Source organism: Oryx dammah, unplaced genomic scaffold, assembly GCF_014754425.2.
Source record: "Oryx dammah isolate SB20612 unplaced genomic scaffold, SCBI_Odam_1.1 HiC_scaffold_27, whole genome shotgun sequence".
NCBI classification, from domain to species: domain Eukaryota; kingdom Metazoa; phylum Chordata; class Mammalia; order Artiodactyla; family Bovidae; genus Oryx; species Oryx dammah.
The window spans coordinates 11,104,653-11,130,303 of NW_024070211.1; the positions used below are offsets into that span (position 1 = coordinate 11,104,653).

Consider the following 25,651-nt stretch of genomic DNA (forward strand, 5'->3'; position numbering starts at 1 on the left):
CATTGAGTCAGTGATGCCATCCAGCCATCTCATCCTCTGTCGTCCCCTTCTCCTCCTGCCCCCAATCCCTCCCAGCATCAGAGTCTTTTCCAATGAGGCAACTCTTCGCATGAGGTGGCCAAAGTACTGGAGTTTCAGCTTTAGCATCATTCCTTCCAAAGAAATCCCAGGGCTGATCTCCTTCAGAATGGACTGGTTGGATCTCCTTGCAGTCCAAGGGACTCTCAAGAGTCTTCTCCAACACCACAGCTCAAAAGCATCAGTTCTTCGGCGCTCAGCCTTCTTCACAGTCCAACTCTCATTACCATACATGACCACAGGAAAAACCGTAGCCTTGACTAGACAGACCTTAGTCGGCAAAGTAATGTCTCTGCTTTTGAATATGCTATCTAGGTTGGTCATAACTTTCCTTCCAAGGAGTAAGCGTCTTTTAATTTCATGGCTGCAGTCACCATCTGCAGTGATTTTGGAGCCCCCCAAAATAAAGTCTGACACTGTTTCCACTGTTTCGCCATCTATTTCCCATGAAGTGATGGGACCAGATGCCATGATCTTAGTTTTCTGAATGTTGAGCTTTAAGCCAACTTTCTCACTCTCCACTTTCACTTTCATCAAGAGGCTTTTTAGTTCCTCTTCACTTTCTGCCATAAGGGTGGTGTCATCTGCATATCTGAGGTTATTGATATTTCTCCCGGCAGTCTTGAATCCAGCTTGTGTTTCTTCCAGTCCAGCATTTCTCATAATGTACTCTGCATAGAAGTTAAATAAACAGGGCGACAATATACAGCCTTGACATACTCCTTTTCCTATTTGAAATCAGTCTGTTGTTCCATGTCCAGTTCTAACTGTTGCTTCCTAACCTGCATACAGATTTCTCAAGAGGCAGGTCAGGTGGTTTGGTATTTCCATCTCTTTCAGAATTTTCCACAGTTTATTGTGATCCACACAGTCAAAGGCTTTGGCATGGTCAATAAAGCAGAAATAGATGTTTTTCTGGAACTCTCTTGCTTTTTCCATGATCCAGTGGATGTTGGCAATTTGATCTCTGGTTCCTCTGCCTTTTCTAAAACCAGCTTGAACATCAGGAAGTTCATGGTTCACGTATTGCTGAAGCCTGGCTTGGAGAATTTTGAGCATTACTTTACTAGCATGTGAGATGAGTGCAATTGTGTGGTAGTTTGAGCATTCTTTGGCATTGCCTTTCTTTGGGATTGGAACGAAAACGGACCTTTTCCAGTCCTGTGGCCACTGCTGGGTTTTCCAAATTTGCTGGCATGTTGAATGCAGCACTTTCACAGCATCATCTTTCAGGATTTGAAATAGCTCAATAGGAATTCCATCACTTCCACTAGCTTTGTTCAAAGTGATGCTTTCTAAGGCCACTTGACTTCACATTCCAGGATGTCTGGCTCTAGATGAGTGATCACACCATCATGATTATCTGCGTCATCAAGATCTTTTTTGTACAGTTCTGTGTATTCTTGCCACCTCTTCTTAGTATCTTCTGCTTCTGTTAGGTCCATACCATTACTAGCACATAATTCGGAAAAGGCGATGGAACCCCACTCCAGTACTCTTGCCTGGAAAATCCCATGGATGGAGGAGCCTGGAGGGCTGCAGTCCATGGGGTCTCGAAGAGTTGGACACGACTGAGCGACTTCACTTTCACTTTTCACTTTCATGCATTGGAGAAGGAAATGGCAACCCACTCCAGTGTTCTTGCCTGGAGAATCCCAGGGATGGGGACCCTGGTGGGCTGCCGTCTATGGGCTCACACAGAGTCGGATACGACTGAAGTGACTTAGCAGCAGCAGCACATAATTAGATACTGTTGAGAATTATACATTAAGAGTAAGAATTGAAGAACTTTCTGATTCTAGAAGTGACAAATTTTCATTGGTGAATAACATCTCAGATCTGGGAATGAAATAAGAAATTTCATCAATATTTCCGAGAGGACCAAAATTGAAATCATAGGTTTTACAGAATATAACTCCAAAAGAGGCACGTTTAAATTCCAGTGGTTCCTAAACCACTGGTTTAAAAATCAAAAGAAAGACTTCCCTGGTGGACCAATTAATAAGAATCTTCCTGCCAGTGGAGGGTACACAGGTTCACCGGTCAGGGAATTAAGGTCTCAGATGCCTCAGGGCAACTAAGCCCATGGGCCACATCTACTGAGCCTTTGCGTCCTAGAGCCCATACTCCCCAGCAAGAGAAACCACCGCAGTGAGAGGCCCCTGCCCACAGCAATGAAGACCCAGCACAGGCAAAAACAAATAAATAAAAAGCAGTGCTTCAAAATAAAAATTTAAAAAAGAGAGGGACTTCTCTGGTGATCCAATGGTTAAGACTCCATGCTTGCAATGCAAGGGATACAGGTTCGGGTCCTGGTTGGGGAACTAAAATCCCACATGCTACAAGGCATGGCCAAAAAGTAAAAGTTTAAATAAATAAGTAAAAAGAGGGGAATCAGAGTCATATGGGAAGCATTAAAAATATTTATATATGTACACACATACTCATATAAAATCTCAGTCCTCAAAATCAGAATCTTTATTAATATCTTTGGGAATCTGTGTTAACCCATATGCTGAAGGAGCAGACCTGTTTGGGAGTCACAAAAGCAGTCCAAATGTTCATTTTACACATGAGTGCACTCAGAGTCTAACTAAGCTTTTTTGTGGTGACAGAACTTGTTGGCCTCAAAACTAGTTTCCTGATTGCTGGTACAGTCCCTTTTTACATTGTAATATATGTATTAACACTTTCAGTGTGAAAAATGTTCATAAACAATCAGTTAAGCAAATGAAATATCAAAACTTTGAAAATTTTTTTATTTCTTTCTAGTGTAGGGGTAACATAAACTAAGACCAAAACAGATCTATATAAACAGGATTGGGTGATTTAACATAGACAAAACTCTTATTTATCTGCTTTTTAGACGACTGAGTCAGAGACCAACACCAGAAGAACTAGAACAACGGAACATACTACAGCGTGAGTCCAGATAATGGGAATGAAGTTGTGTAGATTTTGTGTATTTCTGACTTAATATACATAAGAGAAAAGAGAAGCATTTTTCAACAAGGGCAGAGCAGAGAGTATTCCAGCCAAGGAAGGAGTATTCATAATTTTTTCCCCTGAAGGAACATAGTTCCCCAAGCTTCCTTTACAGAAAATCATTATGATATTGTTTTATGTACTGGAATGCTCCAGAAAACTGTATTTTAATATTCTCATAGTATCCTGCACCTGCCTTGGGCATTTGGCCGTCCCAATGTTTGACTACACCAGTTGACAAGAAAATTGTCTTGAGTCCCAAAGTTAGTATTTATTCTGACTCGGAGCCTGTAAGAATTATCTGTGTGTAATCACTGAAAAGTTTGATACGCTGATTGCCATTCTGAAGTAATATTCTTTGTTTCTGACTATCAACTGTAGCTAAAAACGAAGCTGATCGTCAGGCAGAAAAACGAGAAATTAAGCGTCGGCTCACCAGAAAGGTATGCTCCCCGAGTCTTCAGTCTCAGTCTGTGTCTGGTATGTGAATGACCTGTTTGACTGGAAAGAAATGAATTTGACTTGAACTGCCATAGATTTCTGTGAAAACAGAACACATGATGAAAATATAGAAAACAATACAGCATTATAAGAACTTTTTTTCATTTTAACTGTTTAAAGAAAGCCTGGGACAGGAAGGTGTTCAGTAAATATCTGCACAAGTTTTGACCGTTTCTTTAGTAGACCTGGAATTTTGGTATCAACCAAAACCTGCGGGAGTATGGAAACAGTAACAGCAAGAGTGTGTAGTGTTTGATTTTTCAAGGCAAACTGGTCATATTCTAATGAGAGAAACAACTGAATTGACCCTTAGTTACACCTGAAAAGTGTGAAAAACCAAGTAAGATTTTCTTATTGGTCCCAAATCAGTCAGGGTAGAACCATTTCTCTTGCAGGCTTGTTTAGCCCTTAAACTCTGGGAGTAAGCCATTTTTCCTTTGCCTCCCACAGTATTAGTTGGTAATTACCTCCTGTAGATTCTTAGAATTGGCCTGAGTTCTGTAGGTATTTTTTAAAATGTACAGGAATCCCCAGGAAAGCGAGGGAACTAGACATTCTCCTCCTGATTTTTCCTATTTCTCCTCTTCCTCAGGACCAGACGAATTATCCTTGATAGATTGCGGGTGGCTAAAGGCCATCACAGGATTTAAAGGCTTCAGATTGAGCAGGTTAACTGATTGTTCACCCTTAAATCTTAATTTGTTACAGAATCTGGTATCTTGGGCATTACTCATGTTGAAAGGAAATTCACCCTTAATGTCAGTCATTAATAGATATTGCCTTCATATTCAGTGTGTTCACCTTCTAGTGTATTAGATATGAATTTGTAGCTTGGACCCTTTTGCTACCCAACACGTGGTCCATGGACCAGCAGCATTGGCATCACCTGGGATTTGGAAGAGCTGCAGAATCTCAGGCCCCACCCCAAATCTGCTCAGTCAGAATCGACACTTTAACCACAGCCCCAGATGGTTTGTATGCCTGTTAAAGTTTGAGAAGCACTGGTTATACTGGTTTAATAGCAATTCTTTGTTCCCAATCTTGGCTGTGCATCATGGAGTTTAAAAAAACAAATTCCTAATACCCAGAATCTGAGGATGGACCCAGAGATCAGTAGTGTTTAAAGGTCCCAAGGTGATTCTGTTATGCACTGAAAGTTGAAGCTCTGGATTAGAGGCAGTTTGAATGCATGATTGATGCCTGACTCCTGGCATAGTGAACTGAGGGCCTCCATTTCTTTCAGCTCAGTCAAAGGCCAACTGTGGCTGAACTACTTGCCAGGAAGATTCTGAGGTTTAATGAATACGTGGAAGTAACAGATGCTCACGACTATGACCGGCGAGCTGACAAACCCTGGACCAAACTGACCCCTGCTGACAAGGTATCTGTCATTTGTCTGTCTCTCTTTATTTGAAGGATACAAGACATCGACTAGAACGGGGAACCATAAACAAAATTTCTACTTCTTGTATAGTGTTAAATATCTAATTATGATACAAAATACCAAGAAGTACAAACCAAAACATGGACTTCTTCACCAAAACTTAGAGAAGAGAAAATCCCTGCTGTATTGCAGGGTACAAAAAGCTTCAAGGAAATAAAGCATATTTTTTAACAGGAGTTATGTTTCATTGGAGGGAGTTTGGGTGGTATATTTTAGTAATTGCCCATATTTCACTTTTATAACAGGGAAAGCATTTTTACATGCTGCAGAAACTGTAAAAGCTACAGTCTCTCTTTTGACCTTTTCAAGGGTTTTAACTGGAGATTTCAGGTTTATTATGAGACAAAGGTTGTCAGGAAGGCAATGTGCATCAGACTCAGAGCCACACACAGAACTCTGTGTTCACCTGACTTCCTCCCTCCCTTCTGGGTTGCCTGGTCAGACCAGATGACAAAGCACGCTGTTGCTGTTGTAGCAGACAGAAGATGCTGAAACATTTTTGTTTCTACTCTACAGGCTGCCATAAGGAAAGAATTAAATGAGTTTAAAAGCTCAGAGATGGAAGTTCATGAGGAGAGTAAACATTTTACACGGTAAGACCTAAATACTGGAAGCTAAGTAGAACTCCACCAAAAAGCAAACGAGGCAGAGTTGTTCAGCTTGAAAGGATTCTAAAGACATAGTTAAAAGAACAACACTCAATGTTAATTGCACAGACTATAATAAGAGAAAGAGATGAGAACTAAGAGGCGTAGTTCATGCCTTATGGTGTATGGTGTTTTATGTATTTTATATCTTACTTATTACTTGCAGTAAACATACCAGGTGTGTTCATATCCCCATTTTATTAATGAGGAAATAAGACTTAAAAGGGTTAAGTAGGGTGCTTGACTTGCACGACCAGGATGTGGGAAAAGCAATGAATGACTAAAAGCAGTTGGGTGCTCTCTTTTCTGCACCTCACTGTCCCAGGTTATGGATATGGAATGGTTGCTAAGCTGGAAAGGAACCTGCCCCCTCTGGTTTCAGTCCTTTCTAGCACAGTTGATCTTACCAGTTTAGTGTATAAACATCATGAAAAAAACCACAAAGCAGCCAAGAAGCATTTTGATTTGGAATTACTGTTGTGATTAAGGCCCCAGCCCATACCTAAAGACTCAGGTAGCCACAAATGGAATCTGTAGAAGTATCTAGGTGACTCTCAAAACACTTATAAGCAGAGGCTAAATGAAAGAAGGTATGATGACAATTACAGTTTGCTATAAAAAGAAGGAACAAGCAAAGTTGGGAGACAAAATATTAAACATTTTTCAATCAAAATATAGAACAAATGGTTGTTTTAACTACATAATTTTTTTGTACAGAATCAGAGAAGGCAGTTTCTTTGAACAACAGTTGTGCCATTCAGGGCACTGTAATATGACCTCAATAACAAGCCATACTTGTCAGTAAGGAGATTATAGTCTAAGCTGGGAAGAGATCTGTGTACCACTCTGTACAGTCAATGTGATAAATGCCTTAGCCATTCTGAGGGCTGAATCTGTCGGGTTTCATGTCCCAACTCCACCATTTCCTGCCTGTGTCAGTATTCAGTTCAGTTCAGTTCAGTCACTCAGTCGTGTCCGACTCTTTGTGACCCTGTAAACCGCAGCATGCCAGGCCTCCCTGTCGATCACCAACTCCCGGAGTCCACCCAAACCCATGTCCATTGAGTCGGTGATGCCATCCAACATCTCAACCTCTGTCATCCCCTTCTCCTCCTGCCCTCAATCTTTCCCAGCATCAGGGTCTTTTCAGATGAATCAGCTCTTCGCATCAGGTGGCCAAAGTATTGGAGTTTCAGCTTCAACATCAGTCCTTCCAATGAACACCCAGGACTGATCTCCTTTAGGATGGACTGGTTGGATCTCCTTGCAGTCCAAGGGACTCCCAAGAGTCTTTGCCAACACCACAGTTCAAAAGCATCAGTTCTTCGGTGCTCAGCTTTCTTGATAGTCCAACTCTCACATGCATACATAACCACTGGAAAAACCATAGCCTTGACTAGACGGACCTTTGTTGACAAAGTAATGTCTCTGCTTTTCAGTATGCTGTCTAGGTTGGACATAACTTTGCTTCCAAGGAGCAAGCGTCTTTTAATTCCATGGCTGCAGTCACCATCCGCAGCGATTTTTGAGGCCAAAAAAAAATAAAGTCAGCCACTGTTTCCACCGTTTCCCCATCTATTTCCCATGAAGTGATGAGACCGGATGCCATGATCTTCATTTTCTGAATGTTGAGCTTTAAGCCAACTTTTTCACTCTCCACTTTCACTTTCATCAAGAGGCTTTTCAGTTCTTCTTCATTTTCTGCCATAAGGGTGGTATCATCTGCATATCTGAGGTTATTGATATTTTTCCCGGCAGTCTTGATTCCAGCTTGTGTTTCTTCCAGTCCAGCATTTCTCATGATGTACTCTGCATATAAGTTAAATAAGCAGGGTGACAGTATACAACCTTGACATACTCCTTTTTCCTATTTGGAATCAGTCTGTCGTTCCATGTCCAGTTCTAACTGTTGCTTCCTGACCTTCATACAGCTTTCTCAAGAGGCAGGTCAGGTGGTTTGGTATTCCCATCTCTTTCAGAATTTTCCACAGTTTCTTGTGATCCACACAGTCAAAGGCTTTGGCATAGTCAGTAAAGCAGAAATAGATGTTTTTCTGGCTCTCTCTTGCTTTTTCAGTGATTGATCAGATGTTGGCAATTTGATCTCTGGCTCCTCTGCCTTTTCTAAAACCAGCTTGAACATCTGGAAGTTCACGGTTCACGTATTGCTGAAGCCTGGCTTGGAGAATTTTGAGCATTACTTTACTAGAGTGTGAGATGAGTGCAATTGTATGGTAGTTTGAGCATTCTTTGGCATTGCCTTTCTTTGGGATTGGAATGAAAACTGACCTTTTCCAGTCCTGTGGCCACTGCTAAGTTTTCCAAATTTGCTGACATAATTGAGTGCAGCACTTTCACAGCATCATCTCTCAGGATTTGAAATAGCTCACTGGAATTCCATCACCTCCACTAGCTTTGTTCTTAGTGACGCTTCCTAAGGCCCACTTGACTTCACATTCTGGGATGTCTGGCTCTAGGTGAGTGATCATACCATTGTGATTATCTGGGTCGTGAAGATCTTTTTGTACTGTTCTTCTGTGTATTCTTGCCACCTCTTCTTAATATCTTCTGCTTCTGTTAGGTCCCTACCATTTCTGTCCTTTATCGAGCCCATCTTTGCATGAAATGTTCCCTTGGTATCTCTGATTTTCTTGAAGATATCTCTAGCCTTTCCCATTCTATTGTTCTCTCTTTTTTTGCATTGATCGTTGAGGAAGGCATTCTTATCTTTCCTTGCTATTCTTTGGAACTCTGCATTCAAATGGGTATATCTTTCCTTTTCTCCTTTGCTTTTTGCTTCCCTTCTTTTCACAGCTATTTATAAGGCCTCCTCAGACAGCCATTTCGCTTTTTTGCATTTCTTTTTCTTGGGGATGGTCTTGATCCCTGTCTCCTGTACAGTGTCACGAACCTCATTCCATAGTTTATCAGGAACTCTGTCTCTCAGGCCTAGTCCCTTAAATCTATTGCTCACTTCCACTGTATAATCATAAGGGATTTGGTTTAGGTCATACCTGAATGGTCTAGTGGTTTTCCCCACTTTCTTCAATTTAAGTCTGAATTTGGCAATAAGGAGTTCATGATCTGAGCCACAGTCAGCTCCTGGTCTTGTTTTTGCTGACTCTATAGAGCTTCTCCATCTTTGGCTGCAAAGAATATAATCAATCTGATTTTGGTGTCGGCTATCTGGTGATGTCCATGTGTAGAGTCTTCTCTTGTGTTGTTGGAAGAGGGTGTTTGCTATGACCAGTGCGTTCTCTTGGCAGAACTCTATTAGCCTTACCCTGCTTCATTCTGTACTCCAAGGCCAAATTTGCCTGTTACTCCAGGTGTTTCTTGACTTCCTGCTTTTGCATTCCAGTCCCCTATAATGAAAAGGACATCTTTTGGGGGTGTTAACTCTTGAAGGTCTTGTCAGTATTAGCTATTTTTAGTAGTAGTAAAGTACTATAGTGAGCAACAGTACCATAGTGAGTTTTGAAGTACCATAGTGAGCAAGAGTCATAAAGAAGATGATGTTTAGGCTACATCTTACATTATGTAAAAGAATTTATTTGCACCAGAAGGAAGGAAGGGGACTTCTCTGGTGGTCCAGTTGTTAAGCATCCACCTGCCAATATAGGGGACACAGGTTTGATCCCCAGTCTTGGAAGATTCTATGTGCCGCCAGGGCAACCAAGCCTAGTGCCACAGCCACTAAGCCCAAGCTCTTAGAGCCTGTATTCTGCAATAATAGAAGGCACTGCAGTGAGAAGCCCCCTGCTGACCACAACTAGAGAAAGCCCATGCACAGCAATGAAGACCTAGCCCCACCATAAATGTTTTATTAAAAGGAAGGACGGAAGGAAGATTGTAAGCAAACCTGCCAGCTATAGTGGGACTTTGAGAGGCAGGAAAATGTGTGCTGTTTGTAACAGAACATGGAGCTGGAGCAGAGGACAGATGGGGGCAGCATGGTAAGACTAGCAAGATGGATTACGGTCAGGTTCTGGAGAGCTTTGACTCTTAGGTGAGGATGTTGGAACCTCTGGGGTTCGTGTATTTGGGAACAAACCCTGGTGGAAGTTTGGAAGGGGATTTGGAAGAATGAAGAGACCAGCAGCAAGGAGACCAGTTAGGAAGCAACTGAAATAGACTGAGCACGCTGCTAGTGCAAACCAGGGAAGATAAATTTGAAAGACATTTCACGCATAGAATCAACCAGATTTGGCACTTGGTTGATTCCAGGGACAAATTTAAAGGAAGTAATTGAAATGACTCTTCGATTTCTAACATGACTTTTGAGGACTGGTTAGTCTATAAGGAATTCAGTGAACAGTTTAGGACATTTATTCAGAAAATATTTATTCAGCACCCACTACATGATAGATACAGTGCTAGATGCTTGGGATATAGCAGAGAATAAGGTAAAGTCCCTGTCCTTAAGGAGCTTTTATTCTAAAAGAAGAAAACAGACAGTGAACAAACTAGAAAGTCAATGATATATGTTGAGCCTGTGACACATTGAAGGGAGCTGCCTAGAAAACAGTTGGCTATTCAGCCTAGAGTCCAGGGAGAAAAAGAAGATATAAAGATTCAAATTTATGAGAAAAGATAGTGGTTCTTAAGGAGAAAAGTGCTTTATATGTAAATAATGGACAGAAGAAAATGAATCAGGAAAGCAGATTGAGGAAAAGCAATTGAAAAAGAAGGAAAACTAGGGAAAAAAATAGTGTTACAGAAGTCAAAAGAAGTTTCAAGAAGAAAAGATGGTCAGGAGTATCAGATGCTACAGAAATGTCAGGTAGGGTTAGAGTGGAGGAGAGGCAGTTTTTTAAAAATTAGAACATAGCATTTCATTACTTTTAAGATAATACAGTTGACCTGTGAACAGTGTAGAAGTTGGGGTGCCCACAACCCTCTAAGCAGTTCAGCTGAAAATCCACATATGATTTATAGCTGCCCTCCCTATATGTGGCTCCTCTGTATCCATGGTTCCATTTCCTCTACATCCTGTTCGGTCATATAGTTCTGTGGTATTCACTACTGAAAAACTTGTACATAAGATTGGACTTGTGCAGTTGTTGGGCCCTGTTGTTCAAGAGTCAACTGTCATAGCAAAGTAGTCTACAACATCTGCTAACTTGGCTCTTTCTGATCACTTGTTTTAGCTACCACCGTCCGTGATGCTGAAGTTTGAGAGAGGATCTAACCAGCCCCCCAACACAGGGCTGCTTCAATGTGCAGAGAAACACGGAGGGAACTTCAGCACTTCCCGGCACAGCCAGAATTGAGTCCTCTGGGCTACAGTTCTGGGGTGAACAGCACTTCGATGAATGTAGCATTTCACTGGAATGGATTCTCATGTGCTGCCTTGGGCAAAACTGAACACTTTGTCAGTGCTTTTGAACCTTGTAATATTGCAGCATACCTGAGGGGTCTTCCCTCACCAGCCTCAATGTTCTGGGTCACTTGCAGGTTCCAAGTTTTATTGGCTGAACCTCACCCACGATGCCTGCCTGTGCTAAGGCACAGTTTGCACCATTGGCCTTACCAGCCCTGTCCTATTGTGAGACCCACCTGTATAGATGCTAAATTCTAGCCATCACATCCAGATGGTGATGGGGGAAACCTGCTGGATGCCCCCAACCTCCTAGGAAAAGGCCCCCCCGTCTCCAGGGAGAAGCCTTCATTTCACACTGGCATGTCAGCTAAAAGCACTGCACTGTACTTTTGGTAACACAGCAATACAGTCCTCTTCAGGCAACCCAGCCTGGGAGAAGCTCAGGATCTGACATGTTCTTCTTTGGGCACAAGTCATTCTGATTTGTTTTTTTTTTTTTTTTTTTAAATCATGAAGAAATCATGGGAGCTTAACAGTTTCCTATGTGTTAAACAGTCTTGAGCTGCAACTAGATTCCAAGTTGGGATAATGAGACAGCATATATATTTTCTGTATATAAAAACAAAACAAAAAGGGCCTTTACATTAAGGCCAACTTGGTAGAAAACTGACTCATGACTCGAGTTGTTTAGATTGTTGTATTTTTGTTGTACCAGATGATAACTCTAAGTCATTCTAACCAACAGATGCATTCTCTCCCCTAAAGCAGAGTTGCAACTCTGCGGGAGCACTCGTGTGCTGTCAGCCCCCACAATTCCAGCCAGAATCACAAGGTCCTGGGGGTGTGGGGACTAGACAAAAAAAGGTCCTTGGAGAAGCAGGTGGGAGGGACGAAATCATGACCCACTGCTCCTCTTTGTTCCTCAGTACTGTTCGCCCTCTCCTGCTGTGCTCTTCCTCTTAACTCCCAACACTGACCTTCCTGCTCACCCTGTCTGGCAGCTTCCACCTCACTCGGCCCTCCTTTTCCAAGCTGCAGCCAGTGAGTTGGTGCCTGGGCATTGGCTCAGCCCCGACACCCTTTTATATGTGTAATATATATTAATATGATTTCCTGAAACAGATGATTCAGTTGCTTTCTTTGAATTTTTGTTGAAAACCATATGCCTTACTATGTCCCTCTAATTCCTACCCATTCTAAGTGGAAGGGAAAAAAAGTTTCTATTAAACTGATGAATGTGGCTTCTTCCCCTGCATGTTCAGAAAATTGTGGCTGTTTTATAGATTTCTTCTGACTTCTGTGCTCTTTCAGTAGATTTTTCTGTTCCTCCTTTTGCGTCCATGTAAGGTTTGCTGAAGAATCAGAGTATCAGGTCAAAACAAAGCTAAAGTGACCTTAAAAGGTAGTATCTTCTCTCTGTATGGGGAATAGGGAGGTGTTTGGATTTCTCAGTAACTGTCAAGTGCTTTATGGCTATGCAGATACACTGGGCTTACATCTCCTAGAGCTCCTTGATGTTTGGGATGACTGAAGGAAGATAAAGAGATGATTCTATGAAGTTGTTAGAGGTCTGTATATAAGGTGACCACACATGAAGCGTTAACTTCTTCTAACCTTTCTATCTTGTTGGTTTGGAGACTACTTGACTTTTGCCAGCATCCTGTGTGGCTTCAGATGACACTTTTCACACCCCATTCGCTCCCTTCCTTTCCCTTAATGTGCCAAGCTTGAAACAGGATTAGGTTTCCTGAGCTACTTGTTTGCTTCCTATGTGCCACCAAGGAATCTAATTCATCTTTCATCTCACTCATGTTCTTTTGAAACAAGATACTTTGGGAGTCAAGTCCTTTCAGGTGTTTATATATATATATATATATATAAAGTGGATTTTGTGTTCTCCTTCCATGTAAGTAACAATTCACAATCATAATGTAAAGAAGAAATAGAAATCTGTTGTATTGATGCTTCCCTGATGTACAGAATCTCCTTGTAAAATAAATAATTGCATTGTATATCAGTCTTCCTATCAGTATTAATTATTAATGTATTTTAGAATTAAAAAGGACAAATTATATTATTTTGGTATGTAGTATTTCTTTTTTATGTTCTACCTCATTCCAGAAGTTTTAAGGTAGGTTAAAAATGATTCCTCAGAGACTTCCCTGGCAGTCTAATGGTGTAGACTTCCATGCTCCCAATGCAGGGGCACACGTTTGATCCTGCTCAAGGAACTAAGATCCTGCATGCTGCACAGCACAGCTGGAAAGGTGGGGAGGGGAAGTCCCTAAAATACTGCTGCTGCTGCTGCTAAGTTGCTTCCGTCGTGTCCGACTCTGTGCGACCCCATAGACGGCAGCCCACTGGGCTGCCCTGTCCCTGGGATTCTCCAGGCAAGAACACTGGAGGGGGTTGCCATTTCCTTCTCCAATGCATGAAAGTGAAAAGTGAAAGTGAAGTCACTCAGTCCTGTCTGACTCTTAGCGACCCCATGGACTGCAGCCTACCAGGCTCCTCCATCCATGGGATTTTCCAGGCAAGAGTACTGGAGTGGGGTGTCATTGCCTTCTCAACATCCTCAATGAGAAGTAAATGAGGGAGAAAAATTATAGTAAGAATATTAAACGCAGCCAGAGATGAAGGTCAGTAATGTTTGTCTGTCTGTATAAACTGTAGAAAAGGAATAAGCTTCAGAGTTGAAAGCCAGCTGTGAACCCTACACTATGTACCTCTAGGTGTTAATTCCACCTAGTCTGGGAGGTAAGTAAAAATACACTCATTTAACCAGTGAAGAACTTCAGAGGTGAAGTTACCTCCCCAAAATCAAATTATGTAATCATCCTTTACATATATTCAAGGAAGAGCAAGTGCATTCTGACCAATTGTCCCTAAAGGGACTTACTGTATATGGACCAGATGTAATTAGGCCTTAGGCTGACATCACAAAAATATGACAGTTTGTAGCTCATGTATTCCGCTCTGGCAAGCAGCCCAGTTTCAATCCAGGTGGCCTCACCAATGACTCACTTTGTACTTTTCACTTCAGAGGCTGGTCTTGATTAGCATACCACCCTTTACCTAGGGTTAAGAGAAACCATGAGTCAGAACTGCTCGAGTCATTGGGCTCCACCTGCTCCCGTATCTTCCTTCTACTAGCCCTCCAAAGAGACCTCAAACTGCCATTACCTTGAAGTCATGTGTTGTCTCTAGAATTGTTTGCAGCAGTTCACAACTCAATAAAAAATGAGGTTAACAAAAACATGCCCCTCATGTGTGGACCTTGCCTACTTTATCAATTATCAGAATTAGAGATCGTAATATTTGCAGCATCCCAAATGTGAAACTTTGGTATTATTATATTTGCAAGTTTCTCTCTTACCTTGCAGAATTCTCTACCCCAGAAATGTCTCAGTTCCTTTATCTCCTCTTGCCTTATTTACCACTCAAGTTGGAAGCCAGGATAATTTAACAGGACTTTATAACTTCCAATCCATCCTCCAATATTGCCACTAGAGTTACTGTTCTAAAAGGCAAAGATAGTCATAGCAATCCTTTTATTTCAAAACTTATTAGCCCCTAGGACTTCCCTGGTGGTCCAGTGGTTACGATTCAGCCTGCCAGTGCAAGGAACATGGGTTCAATCCCTGGTCCAGGAAGATTCTGCCTACCTGGAAACAACTAAGCCCATGCACCACAACTACTGAAGCCTGAGCACCCTAGATCCCTGTGCACCACAACTAGAGAGTAGCCCCGGTTCACCCAAGTAGAGAAAGCCTGAGCCCAACAATGAAGAACCAGCACAGTCAAAAATTTTTTGTAAATTAAAAAAAAAAAAAAAACTTACTGCCCCTTAGATACCTACAGGATAAAATTTAAACTTTGCTTGGACTATAAGATATTTTTTATTCAGCTCTTGACTACTTCTCATGCTCATGAGAAGTCCAGGCAGTTCTCCTTTTGATGTTCCTAATCAAGCTGACCCCTTACCCTTCCTGGGAGACCACAGACCCGCCAGTTCCTCAGCCAAAAATGCTGTCATCATTTGCACTTCACCCTCTACTGTTCTACAACCTTCTGCTATTCTTCTACTAAGAATCTGCCTGCAATGCAGGAGACCCCAGTTCGATTTCTGGGAAGAGAAGATCTGCTGGAGAAGGGTTAGGCTACCCACTCAAGTATTTCTGGGCTTCCCTTGTGGCTCAGCTGGTAAGTGAAGTGAAGTGACATGAAAATCACTCAGTCGTGTCTGACTCTTTGCAACCCCATGGACTATACCATCCATGGAATTCTCTAGGCCAGAATACTGGAGTGGATAGCCTTTCCCTTCTTCAGGGGATCTTCCCAACCCAGGGATCAGACCCAGGTCTCTCGCATTGCGTGCAGATTCTTGAGCAGCTGAACCACAAGGGAAGCCCTCAGCTGGTAAAGAATGGCTCAGATAGTAAAGAATAGGCCTGCAATGCAGGAGACCTGGGTTCAGTCCCTGGGTCGGGAAGATCCCCCAGAGAAGGGAATGCCAATCCACTCCAGTATTCTTGCCTGAGAATTCCATGGACAGAGGAGCCTGGCAGGCTACAGTCCATGGGGTCTCAAAGAGTTGAACATGACTGAGCGACTTAACACTTTTTTCTACTATTCCTTCAAGTTTTAGCTCAAATTTTAACTCCCCAGGAAAACCCTCTCAGCCTTTAGCCAATTTTTCAATTGCTCTATCCTCAGAATACCGTATTTATACCATACATCACTTATGAAGTAGTAGGATAATTTGCTGTCATGTCTCTTTCCTCCACTCTGAGTTCTCAAGGACAGATAAAGTGGTTCATCTCAATTTCCAGTGTCTAGCACAATGTCTAGCAAATTGTCATACTCACTATGGAAATATTGAACGAGTGATTGAAAGGCAACTGAATACTCATAATATCACCAGAAAAGTAGAATTATTTGTCTTTCTTCCTCTAAACTTCCAGTTCTCAAACCTTTTTGTTTCATGACCCCTTCATAATTTACAACATTAACTCAAAACCCCAAAGAACTGTTATATCTGTAGGTGATATCTATTGGTACTTACTGTACTAAAACCAGAAAATTTTAAAATATTTATGATTTAAAAATATTTATGATACATTTCAAAATAATAATCCATTACATTAATTGATATTTGTATTAAAAATAACTTTTAAAAAATAGAGAAGTAATTACATTTATAAAGTAATGCTCAAAATTCTCCAAGCTAAGCTTCAACAGTATGTAAACTTCCAGATGTTCAAGCTAGATTTAGAAAAGGCAGACGAACCAGAAATCAAATAGCCAACATCCACTGGATTATAGAAAAAGCTAGAGACTTCCAGGAAAAAAAGCATCTGCTTCGCTGACTACACTAAACCTTTGACTGTGTGGATCACAACAAACTGTGGAAAATTCTTCAAGAGTGAGGTTCCCTGGTGGCTCAGCTAGTAAAGAATTCGCCTGCAATGTGGGAGACCTGGGTTCGATCCGTGGGTTGGGAAGATTCCCTGGAGAAGGAAAAGGCTACCCACTCCAGTATTCTGGCCTGGAGAATTCCATGAACTCTATAGTCCATGGGATCACAAAGAGTCGGACACGGCTGAGTGATTTTCATTCACTTACATGCCTCCTGAGAAATCTGTATGCAGGTCAAGAAGCAACAGTTAGAACCAGACAGGGAACAACACACTGGTTCCAAATTGAGAAAGGAGTACGTCAAGGATGCATATTGTCACCCTGCTTCTTTAACTTATATGCAGAGTACATCATGAGAAATGCCAGGCTGGATGAAGCACAAGCTGGAACCAAGATTGCCAGGAGAAATATCAATAACCTCATACATGCATATAACACCACCCTTATGGCAGAAAGCAGAGGAACTAAGAGCCTCTTGATGAAAGTGAAAGAGGAGAGTGAAAAAAGTTGGCTTAAAACTCGATATTCAAAAAGCGAAGATCATGGCATCCAGTCCCATCACTTCATGGCAAACAGATGAAGAAAAATGGAAACAGTGACAGACTTTATTTTCTTGGGCTCCAAAATCACTGTGGATGGTGACTGCAGCCATGAAATTAAAAGATGCTTGCTCCTTGTAAGAAAAGCTATGACAAACATAGACGGCATATTAAAAAGCAGAGACATTACCTTGCGGACAAAGGCCCCTCGAGGCAAAGCTATGGTTTTTCCAGTAATCATGTATAGATGTGAGAGTTGGACCGTAAAGAAAGCTGACCGCTGAAGAATTGATGCTTTTGGACTGTGGTGTTCGAGAAGACTCTAGCGAGTCCCTTGGACTGCAAGGAGATCAAACCTGTCTATCCTAAAGGAAATCAACCCTGAATATCCATTGAAAGGACTGATGCTGAAGATGAAGTTCCAATACTTTGGCCACCTGATGTGAAGAACTGACTCAATGGGAAAAGACCCTGATGCTGGGAAAGATTGAAGGCAGGAGAAGGGGATGATAGAGGATGAGATGGTTGGATGGCATCATCGATGCGATGAACATAAATTTGAGTAAGCTCCGGGAGTTCGTGATGGACAGGGAAGCCTGGTGTCCTGCAGTCCATGGGGTCGCAAAGAGTCGTACACGACAGCTGAGCGACTGACCTACTACTACTAACTATCCGCCTAAACACTTAAAAACACGCACTTTCTGTAACCTGCACGCTCCTACAAAGTACTGCGGGAAGAGTCTAGTATCGCGAGATGCCCCTGAGACAGGTTAGGGGCGTTAACCTGCAGTGGGTTCCCAGAACCCTTAGCGAAATTCTAATTTCCTAACTGCGCATGTCGCGGCGCAGGCGCAATAGACATTTCTTGACTTCCGCTGGCTCCAGGAGCTATAAATGCTGATGCCTGGCGTTTCTGGGGTCTTTTCGGGAGAGACTCTAGTCCTGTGTTCTTGTTTCTAGGTGAGTGGGACCAACTCCCTGCTTCCTGTGTTCTTGTTTCTAGGTGAGTGGGGCCAACTCCCTGCTTCGTGGGCGCTTCATCTGCTATGGGGTCCGGTCAGTCTGCCTTTTCTGTGGGAACCGTACTATTTAGAATGATTCCGAGTCCTCGGCGTTCGTGCCAACTATACTCGCAAAAAATGGGGTGGGGTGGGTCGGAGAGGCCTCGCGCGCCTCCGTTCTTGGCCGTAGCTAAGGAGTTCTGGCGACGGAACTCGAGGGCTTGTAGGACTGCCGTCCTCCACGCCGAAAAGCTTAAGTGCTCGGCGCCCTCATTTCCTAATGCGCCATTATGCCGCCTCCTGGCGTGTTAGCGTCTTCACCAGAGTTGCAGACAGGGCATTTTGTTTGATTCACTGATTTAGAAACGGCTCAGCTGCCACTTATTTTTTCTTTGGGGGTAATGTTTAATTTTGTATAATTTTGAATGATAGACTTATTGGTCATTAACTGTATAATCGCCTTAACTGCTTGCATTTGCTACTTAAAGTATTTAGACCAACGTGGATACCCCGGGAGGTCACTCTCCCCGGGCTCTGTCCAGGTGGCGTACGGGAGCATAGGGCTCTGCCCGGTGATGTACAGTCCCTTTCCACAACGTTGGAGATGAAGCCGGGCCTTGGGTCTGCGCCTGCATATTCCTACGTCTTCTCAGAGTCCTGTGGACAATGACTGGGGAGAAAAACCATGCAGGAAACAGCTCTGTATAGCAATCTGTCTGGGTCTGGGTTACTCCGAAGTGAATTTTTTTAATTGTTTTAACCTGTTTTCCTGTGCAGTTGGGTTAAGGTTTTCCCTCTTTTGCAGCATTTCGTTTGGGATTCCAAATACAACTGGATTTGAGGTGAGTAGATCTACGAATTGCTTTTGGCCTATCGGTGTTCGCTAATTTTGTTCCAGGAAATTGATTTTCACGTCTTTAATACTCGTGATAGAGGAGATGTTTATATTGCAAATGGACTAATTTGACAAAGTGATTAAACCATCGTCGGCAAAGTTTTAATGCGTGAGCTGTGTAATGTGTGTATCTGCTCAGACTGGGAGAACTAAGGATTCGGGTCTGTGATATTAGAAGTGAAATTGGGCATATGCTCCAGCATACTTATGAAAGTAACTAATAGATAAAGCATAAAATAGTCAATAGCTAACAAGAACTTGGAGTTTGTGAGAAGCAATTTATAATCCTGTGGACTTTGACTTGGTTCAAGTGTAGGTGTGAAGGGATGAAATGTAATCTCTCGTGGTACAGTAAGTCTGCTACATACCAGCCTTTCTGTGAGAAGCGTTGTAGACGTATAACATGGCATTACAGTATAACCAATTTCATGGTACTGTATAGCGCATTGTGTTAGGTGAGTGCTTAGGCTAACTTCGGTTTAGTATTCTGACACTGTTCAGATATTCCAACGTGGATACCCCGGGAGGTCACTCTCCCCGGGCTCTGTCCAGGTGGCGTACGGGAGCGCAGGGCTCTGCCCGGTAACGTACAGTCCCTTTCCACAACGTTGGAGATGAAGCCGGGCCTTGAGTCTGCGCCTGCATATTCCTACAGCTTCTCAGAGTCCTCTGGACAATGACTGAGGAGACAAACCATGCAGGAAACATCCAGTATACAAAAATTTTAAAGGGGAACTAAGACTGTACAAATAAATCTAATCCTTTTTTCTTTTAATATCATTTTCAGGAGGGAAGAGGAGCCTCACCAGCTTTGCAGTTAGCAATGCTTTGGAGTCTTTCTTTGACAGGGAAATTAGTAAAGTAAAATTAATTCTCCAGGCAAAACTACTGGAGTGGAACCCATTCCTTTCTCCATGGGGATCTTCCTGACCCAGGGATTGAACCTAGATCCTACTGCATTGCAGGTAGATTCTTTACCTTCTGAAACACCAAGGAAAATGAGTAATATATTCATTGAAGATAAGCCTGGGAGATTTGGAAGTGTATAGGTACGATATTTAACCCCTGAAACTGCACTTTAAAACCCAGGAGTTCTAGTGTTCTTGTTGCCCAGGCACTTGTTGAAATTTACAAGAAATGTCAGAGACCAAATGGGCAGGTCTTAGAGTATAGTGACCTGGAAGACTCAAGAGACCTTTTCAGGTTTCCTATCTGGTGAAAACTTAATGTTATGACAGTAAGATATTGACCTCTTTATCTACCAGTCTTAAAAGTGGAAAGTAGGTGCCCATGAGAATCTGCATGTCTTAAAGAAATCCATCAATTTCTAATGTAATCGTGAACTTAAATAAAGATGACTATATATTTGTGTGGTCTTTTGGGGGTTTTGTTATGTTTTTGTCACATTCTGCTGGTAGAATCTTAGTCCCTAAACTAAGGATCAAACCCAGATTCCCTGCAGTGAAAGCAGCCAGGGGATTCTGTGAGTGTTCTGTCAATCCTGGTAGGTTTTGCTGTAGCTGAAGGTCTTGAGCTCTTGTGTTAAATATTGGCATTTGTGTACGACTACTATTGGGAAATGCATTCATTGTTCAGTTACCGAGTCCTGTCCAATTCTTTAGGACCCCCATGGACTGTAGCACACGAGGCTTCCTCTGTCCTCCACTGTCTCCCAGAGTTTGCTCAAACTTAGGTCCATTGTGTCAGTGATATCTAACCATTTGATCTTTGCCGGCATCAGGGTTTTTTCCATCTGGCTACTGTATTGGAGCTTCAGCATCAGTCTTTCAAATGAATATTCAGAGTTGATAACCTGTAACCATTGACTGGTTTGATCTTGCTGGCCAAGGGACTCCATCTCATCTGCAGGACCACAGATTGAAGGCATCAACCTTTTTTATGGTTTACGTGAATACTGGAAAAACTGGCTTTGACAATGTGGACCTCAATAAAACCTTGAGTTTGTCTCTCTTTTTTTACTGGGTTAAGAATTCAAAGGTGGTGGTCTGTCACTAAGTTGTGGACTCCTCACTACACCATGGACAGTAGCCTGCTGGCCCCTCAGCCCATGGAGTTATCCAGGCAGGAAAACAGGTTGCCATTTCCTATTGCAGTGGATCTTAACCCAGGGATAGAACCCAAGTCTCTTGTGGCTCCTACACTGGCAAGCAGATTCTTTGCCACCGCACCACCTGGGAAGTGCACAGTGTTTAAGGTAACCTGTCTCTAAGTTTTATAGATTCATACTTTTCTAAATTTACAGGTGTTGAGAGGTCTGCTCCTTTGTCAAAGGGGTGTGCTTAAGTCACAATAGAACTTGGTCAAGCCCTTTTACAGGCTACAGCATTATGGGAAAGTCATGAGACCCTGAAGGATGGGGACTATTGGGGAGCCATCCAGAAGGTAGTCTGTATCTTCAGTGTGGCCATAAATAGGGGGTTTTACAAGGTGGGGAGGTGGAATACCTTGTTTAGAAGCCATTGGGGTCAGGTATAAGGGAATTTTTAACTTGGTGGGCTGTGGCACAAATATTCAGATTGAATGCCAAGAGGGTAAAAGAATAGGTCCTGTCTGAGACTGCCTCCCTAGGTTCCTCTGTCATCTACTGTCTTCCATTGGCTCAAGGTCTTGTCCATTAAGTTGGTGATGCTGTCTAACCAACTCATCCTCAGCCTGTTGGGTTGCTTTATGGCTAGCTGCAGTGGTTCAGATGGTAAAGCATCTGTCTATAATGTGGGAGACCCGGGTTCGATTCCTGGGTTGGGAAGATCCTCTGGAGAAGGAAATGGCAATCCACTCCAGTACTATTGCCTGGAGAATCCCAAGGACAGAGGAGCCTGGAAAGCTACAGTCCATGGGGTCACAAAGAGTCAGACACGACTGAGCAACTTCACTTCACTTAGTTATTGCCTAAATAAGTATCAGCACTTGTGCCTGAACTCAGATTCTAAGTACTTGGCATATGTTAATCACAGCCCCAGGGGGCGGGTTTTAATCTGACTGCTTTTATGGGGAAACTCAGGAAGAGGGGAATAATTGCCCAAATCTACAACTAGGAAGTAGACTGGTCCTCTGTTTCCCCAGGGTTGGCCCTGTGTCCAGCTCACATTTTGGCCGCAGTTCAGTTCACTCGATCAGTTGACTTCGCAACCCCATGAATTGCGGCCAGGCCTCCCTGTCCGTCACCAACTCCCGGAGTTCACTCAAACTCATGTCCGTCGAGTTGGTGATGCCATCTCATCCTCTGTCGTCCCCTTCTGCCCCCAATCCCTCCCAAGGTGAAGTCGCTCAGTTGTGGGCGGTCCATGGGATTCTCCAGACAAGAATACTGGAGTGGGTTGCCATTTCCTCCTCCAGGGGATCTTCCCGACCCAGGGATCGAACCCAGGTCTCCCACATTGGAGGCAGATGCTTTAACCTCTGAGCCACCCGGGAAGGCAACCTCTTCGCATGAGGTGGCCAAAGTATTGGAGTTTCAGCTTTAGTATCAGTCCTTCCAAAGAACACCCAGGACTGATCTTTAGAATGGACTGGTTGGATCTCCTTGCAGTCCAAGGGACTCTCAAGAGTCTTCTCCAACACCACAGTTCATAGTCCCAACTCTCATATCCATACATGACCACTGGAAAAACCATAGCCTTGACTCTAGATGGACCTTTGGTGGCAAAGAGTAATGTCTCTGCTTTTGAATATGCTATCTAGGTTGGTCATAACTTTCCCTCCAAGGAGTGTCTTTTAATTTCATGGCTGCAGTCACCATCTGCAGTGATTTTGGAGCCCAGAAAAATAAAGTCTTACACTGTTTCCATTGTTTCCTTTGCCATGATCTTATTTTTCTGAATGTTGAGCTTTAAGCCAACTTTTTCACTCTCCTCTTTCACTTTCATCAAGAGGATTTTTAGTTCCTCTTCACTTTCTGCCATAAGGGTGGTGTCATCTGCATATCTGAGGTTATTGATATTTCTCCCGGCAATCTTGACTCCAGCTTGTGCTTCTTCCAGCCCAGTGTTGATAAACTCTGCGTCTAAGTTAAATAAGCAGAGTGACAATATGCAGCCTTGACATACTCCTTTTCCTATTTGGAACCAGTCTGTTGTTCCATGTCCAGTTCTAACTTGCTTCCTGACCTGCATATAGGCCTCATTCCCACATAAATGCTTTTGAATGGTAGATGCATAATAAATCTGAATGGTGTTTTTAGTATAAATTTTCAGGGTAGGGTAGGGTTCTAGGTGGGATTTCTTCCAATATCCAAGTGTCAGATCAGTCTCTCAGTCGTGTCCGACTCTGCAACCCCATGGACTGCAGCACACCAGGCTTCCCTGCACTTTACCATCTGGAGCTTGCTCAAACTGTCCATCAGTCAGTGATGCCATCCGTCTCATCCTGTGTCATCCCCTTCTGCCTTCAGTCTTTCCCAACATTAGGGGCTTTTCACTCAAGCAAACCTGTGAGGAAGTATTCTAGGTCACACCCTTTCTGCTAACTTCAGGTTGCAACACACCTACCTGTAGACTAAAACAGGTTCTTCTGGCTTTTTTCTGCATATAGGCCTTGATAGTCATATCAGTTGTTGCTAAACTGAGACTGCCTGAATTTGAATCCTGATACCATTTGTAGTCCCTGTGACCTTGGGCAAGCTGCTTAACTTCTTTCTGCCTCAATCCATGTGCTCTTACACAGAATGTATGCATACATGCTCAGTTGTATCTGACTGACCACATGGGCTGTAGCCCGCCAAACAGCTCCTCTGTCCGTCTAATTTCCCAAGCAAGAATACTGAAGTGGGTTGCCATTTCCTTCTACAGGGGATCTTCCCAACCCAGAGCTCAAACCCATGTCTCCTACATTGACAGGCGGATTCTTTACCAACTGCGCCACCTGGGAATCATGGGGACATTACAAGTATGTACTTCTTGGATTTGTAAGGAGAATTAGTGTTAATGTTTGTAGAAAACTTAGTCTGCTAAGTACAACGAACCTGTAGGAAAATTCTCTGACTTCAAACAACTAGGGACTTCATAAAGTGCTCTGAAGTGCTGTTTGAGTGCAGCACTTTAACAACATAATCTTTAAGGATTTGAAATAGCTCAGCTGGAATTCCATCATCTCCTCTAGCTTTGTTCATAGTAATGCTTCCTAAGGCCCAACTTCCTTAGGACTTCCCTGGTGGCTCAGATGGTTAAGCATCTGTCTACAATGTGGGAGACCTGGGTTTCATCCCTGGGTTGGGAAGATCCCCTGGAGAAGGAAATGGCAACCCACTCCAGTACTATTGCTTGGAAAATCCCATGGACAGAGGAGCCTGGTAGGCTACAGTCTATGGGGTCGCAAAGAGTCAGACACCACTGAGCGACTTCACTTCACAAGGCCCAACTTGACTTCACGCTGCAGGATGTCTGGCTCCATGTGAGTGACCACACCAGATGATCCATTCAGTTTTATTGAATAAAGTCTTTGCACCAAAGGTAAATTACCTACTAAATCAAGCTCTTGTTTCGCTCAGAACCCTACCTATCCAGGAGAGAAAGGGGGATTAGTATCCTCCAAGATCAGCTAACTAAGAAATAGCAGAGCCAGGGTTGAAACCCATCTCCAAAACTGTATCAAGGTATACTACTAACTTTGAACAAGGCAGTGTGGTAAGGTATGTACATTACTTCATCTAATACTCCATGCACCCCTGTAAAATAGGTACAGTGTTTGCCCATTTTGCAGTGGAGACTGAACTTGGAGTTGAGGAACTTTCCCAAGTTATATAGCCAGTAAGTGGCAAAGCATGCATCTGAGCAAGAAAGTTGACTGCAGAACCCGTATTCAAACTACATCATACCATGCCTTTGGAAATTTTAGCCGATTTCACCTTTTGTATTCAGCTGATTGGTACCCACTACACCATAAAATGTCTCAGTTGTAATGAGGTATAAATCTGCTATGTGCCTGGGTCTACTTGACTCTGAAAAATATTGATACTTAGATAGACATTACTTTGCCAACAAAGGTCCATCTAGTCAAAGCTATGGTTTTTCCAGCGGTCATGTGTGGATGTGAGAGTTGGACCATAAAGAAAGCTGAGTGCCAAAGAATTGATACTTTTGAACTGTGGTGTTGGAGAAGACTCTTGAGAGTCCCTTGGACTGCAAGGAGATCCAACCAGTCCATCCTAAAGGAAATCAGTCCTGAATATTCATTGGAAGGATTGATGCTGAAGCTGAAAGTCCAATACTTTGGCCACCTGATGTGAAGAACTGACTCATTTGAAAAGACCCTGATGCTGGGAAAGATTGAAGGCAGGAGGAGAAGCGGATGACAGAGGATGAGACGGTTGGATGACATCACCAACTCAATGGACATGAGTTTGAGTAAACTCCAGGAGTTGTCAATGGACAGGGAGGCCTGATGTACTGTAATCCATGGGGTCACAAAGAGTTGGACACTGAGCAACTGAACTGAACTGAGATAGACATGAGTGCAGTTTGCTAGGGAGTGAGAGCCCTTCCTGGCTGTTAACCTCTGTCTTTTACCACTTTCTGTCTTTGTGTACATCTTTCCCTCTGATGGATGGGATCTTAGTTCCCCAACCAGGGATCAAATCCAGGCCCCCATGGAGTGGAAGGGTGGAGCCTTAACCACTGTACTGCCCAGGAAGTCCCAGAACCTGTATCTTTATGAAGATATCTGACATTTGATGATGGTTTGCCCTGTGCTAGGTATTCTCTAAGCCTTAAAACAGCCCTATACATGCGAGGACTCTTCTTTATGTCCATGTATAGAAAAGGAAGATAATCAAGGCTAGATTAGTTGCCCGAAGTCACACATC

At 42.9% G+C, this 25,651-nt stretch overlaps 1 protein-coding gene, 1 long non-coding RNA gene and 2 other non-coding genes across 17 annotated transcripts in view; all 4 read left to right on the forward strand.

Annotated features, from left to right (window-relative positions):
* PHACTR4 (phosphatase and actin regulator 4) overlaps nt 1–13,055 on the forward strand; it is a 104,453-nt gene extending 91,398 nt beyond the window's left edge. For 13 of the 14 annotated variants that reach the window (XM_040229767.1, XM_040229761.1, XM_040229765.1 and 10 more), the window contains 5 exons: nt 2,945–3,000; nt 3,445–3,506; nt 4,808–4,945; nt 5,525–5,601; nt 10,806–11,610. In XM_040229767.1, the coding sequence (XP_040085701.1) occupies nt 2,945–3,000; nt 3,445–3,506; nt 4,808–4,945; nt 5,525–5,601; nt 10,806–10,821 (349 nt within the window). In that variant the 3' untranslated portion in view covers nt 10,822–11,610. Of the gene's footprint in view, nt 1–2,944; nt 3,001–3,444; nt 3,507–4,807; nt 4,946–5,524; nt 5,602–10,805 lie in introns of all 14 variants that reach the window. The other variant, XM_040229753.1, reaches the window with a different exon arrangement.
* A 4,853-nt stretch (nt 13,056–17,908) lies between these two features.
* Nucleotides 17,909–20,207, forward strand: LOC120855164. The gene is made up of 3 exons (XR_005719151.1): nt 17,909–17,991; nt 18,742–18,778; nt 19,619–20,207. It is a non-coding gene; the product is annotated as an uncharacterized LOC120855164 (long non-coding RNA).
* LOC120855190 lies at nt 18,433–18,636 on the forward strand. Its single transcript, XR_005719164.1, has one exon. It is a non-coding gene; the product is annotated as a small nucleolar RNA SNORA73 family (small nucleolar RNA).
* Nucleotides 19,338–19,541, forward strand: LOC120855191. Its single transcript, XR_005719165.1, has one exon. It is a non-coding gene; the product is annotated as a small nucleolar RNA SNORA73 family (small nucleolar RNA).
* Nucleotides 20,208–25,651: the final 5,444 nt, after the last annotated feature.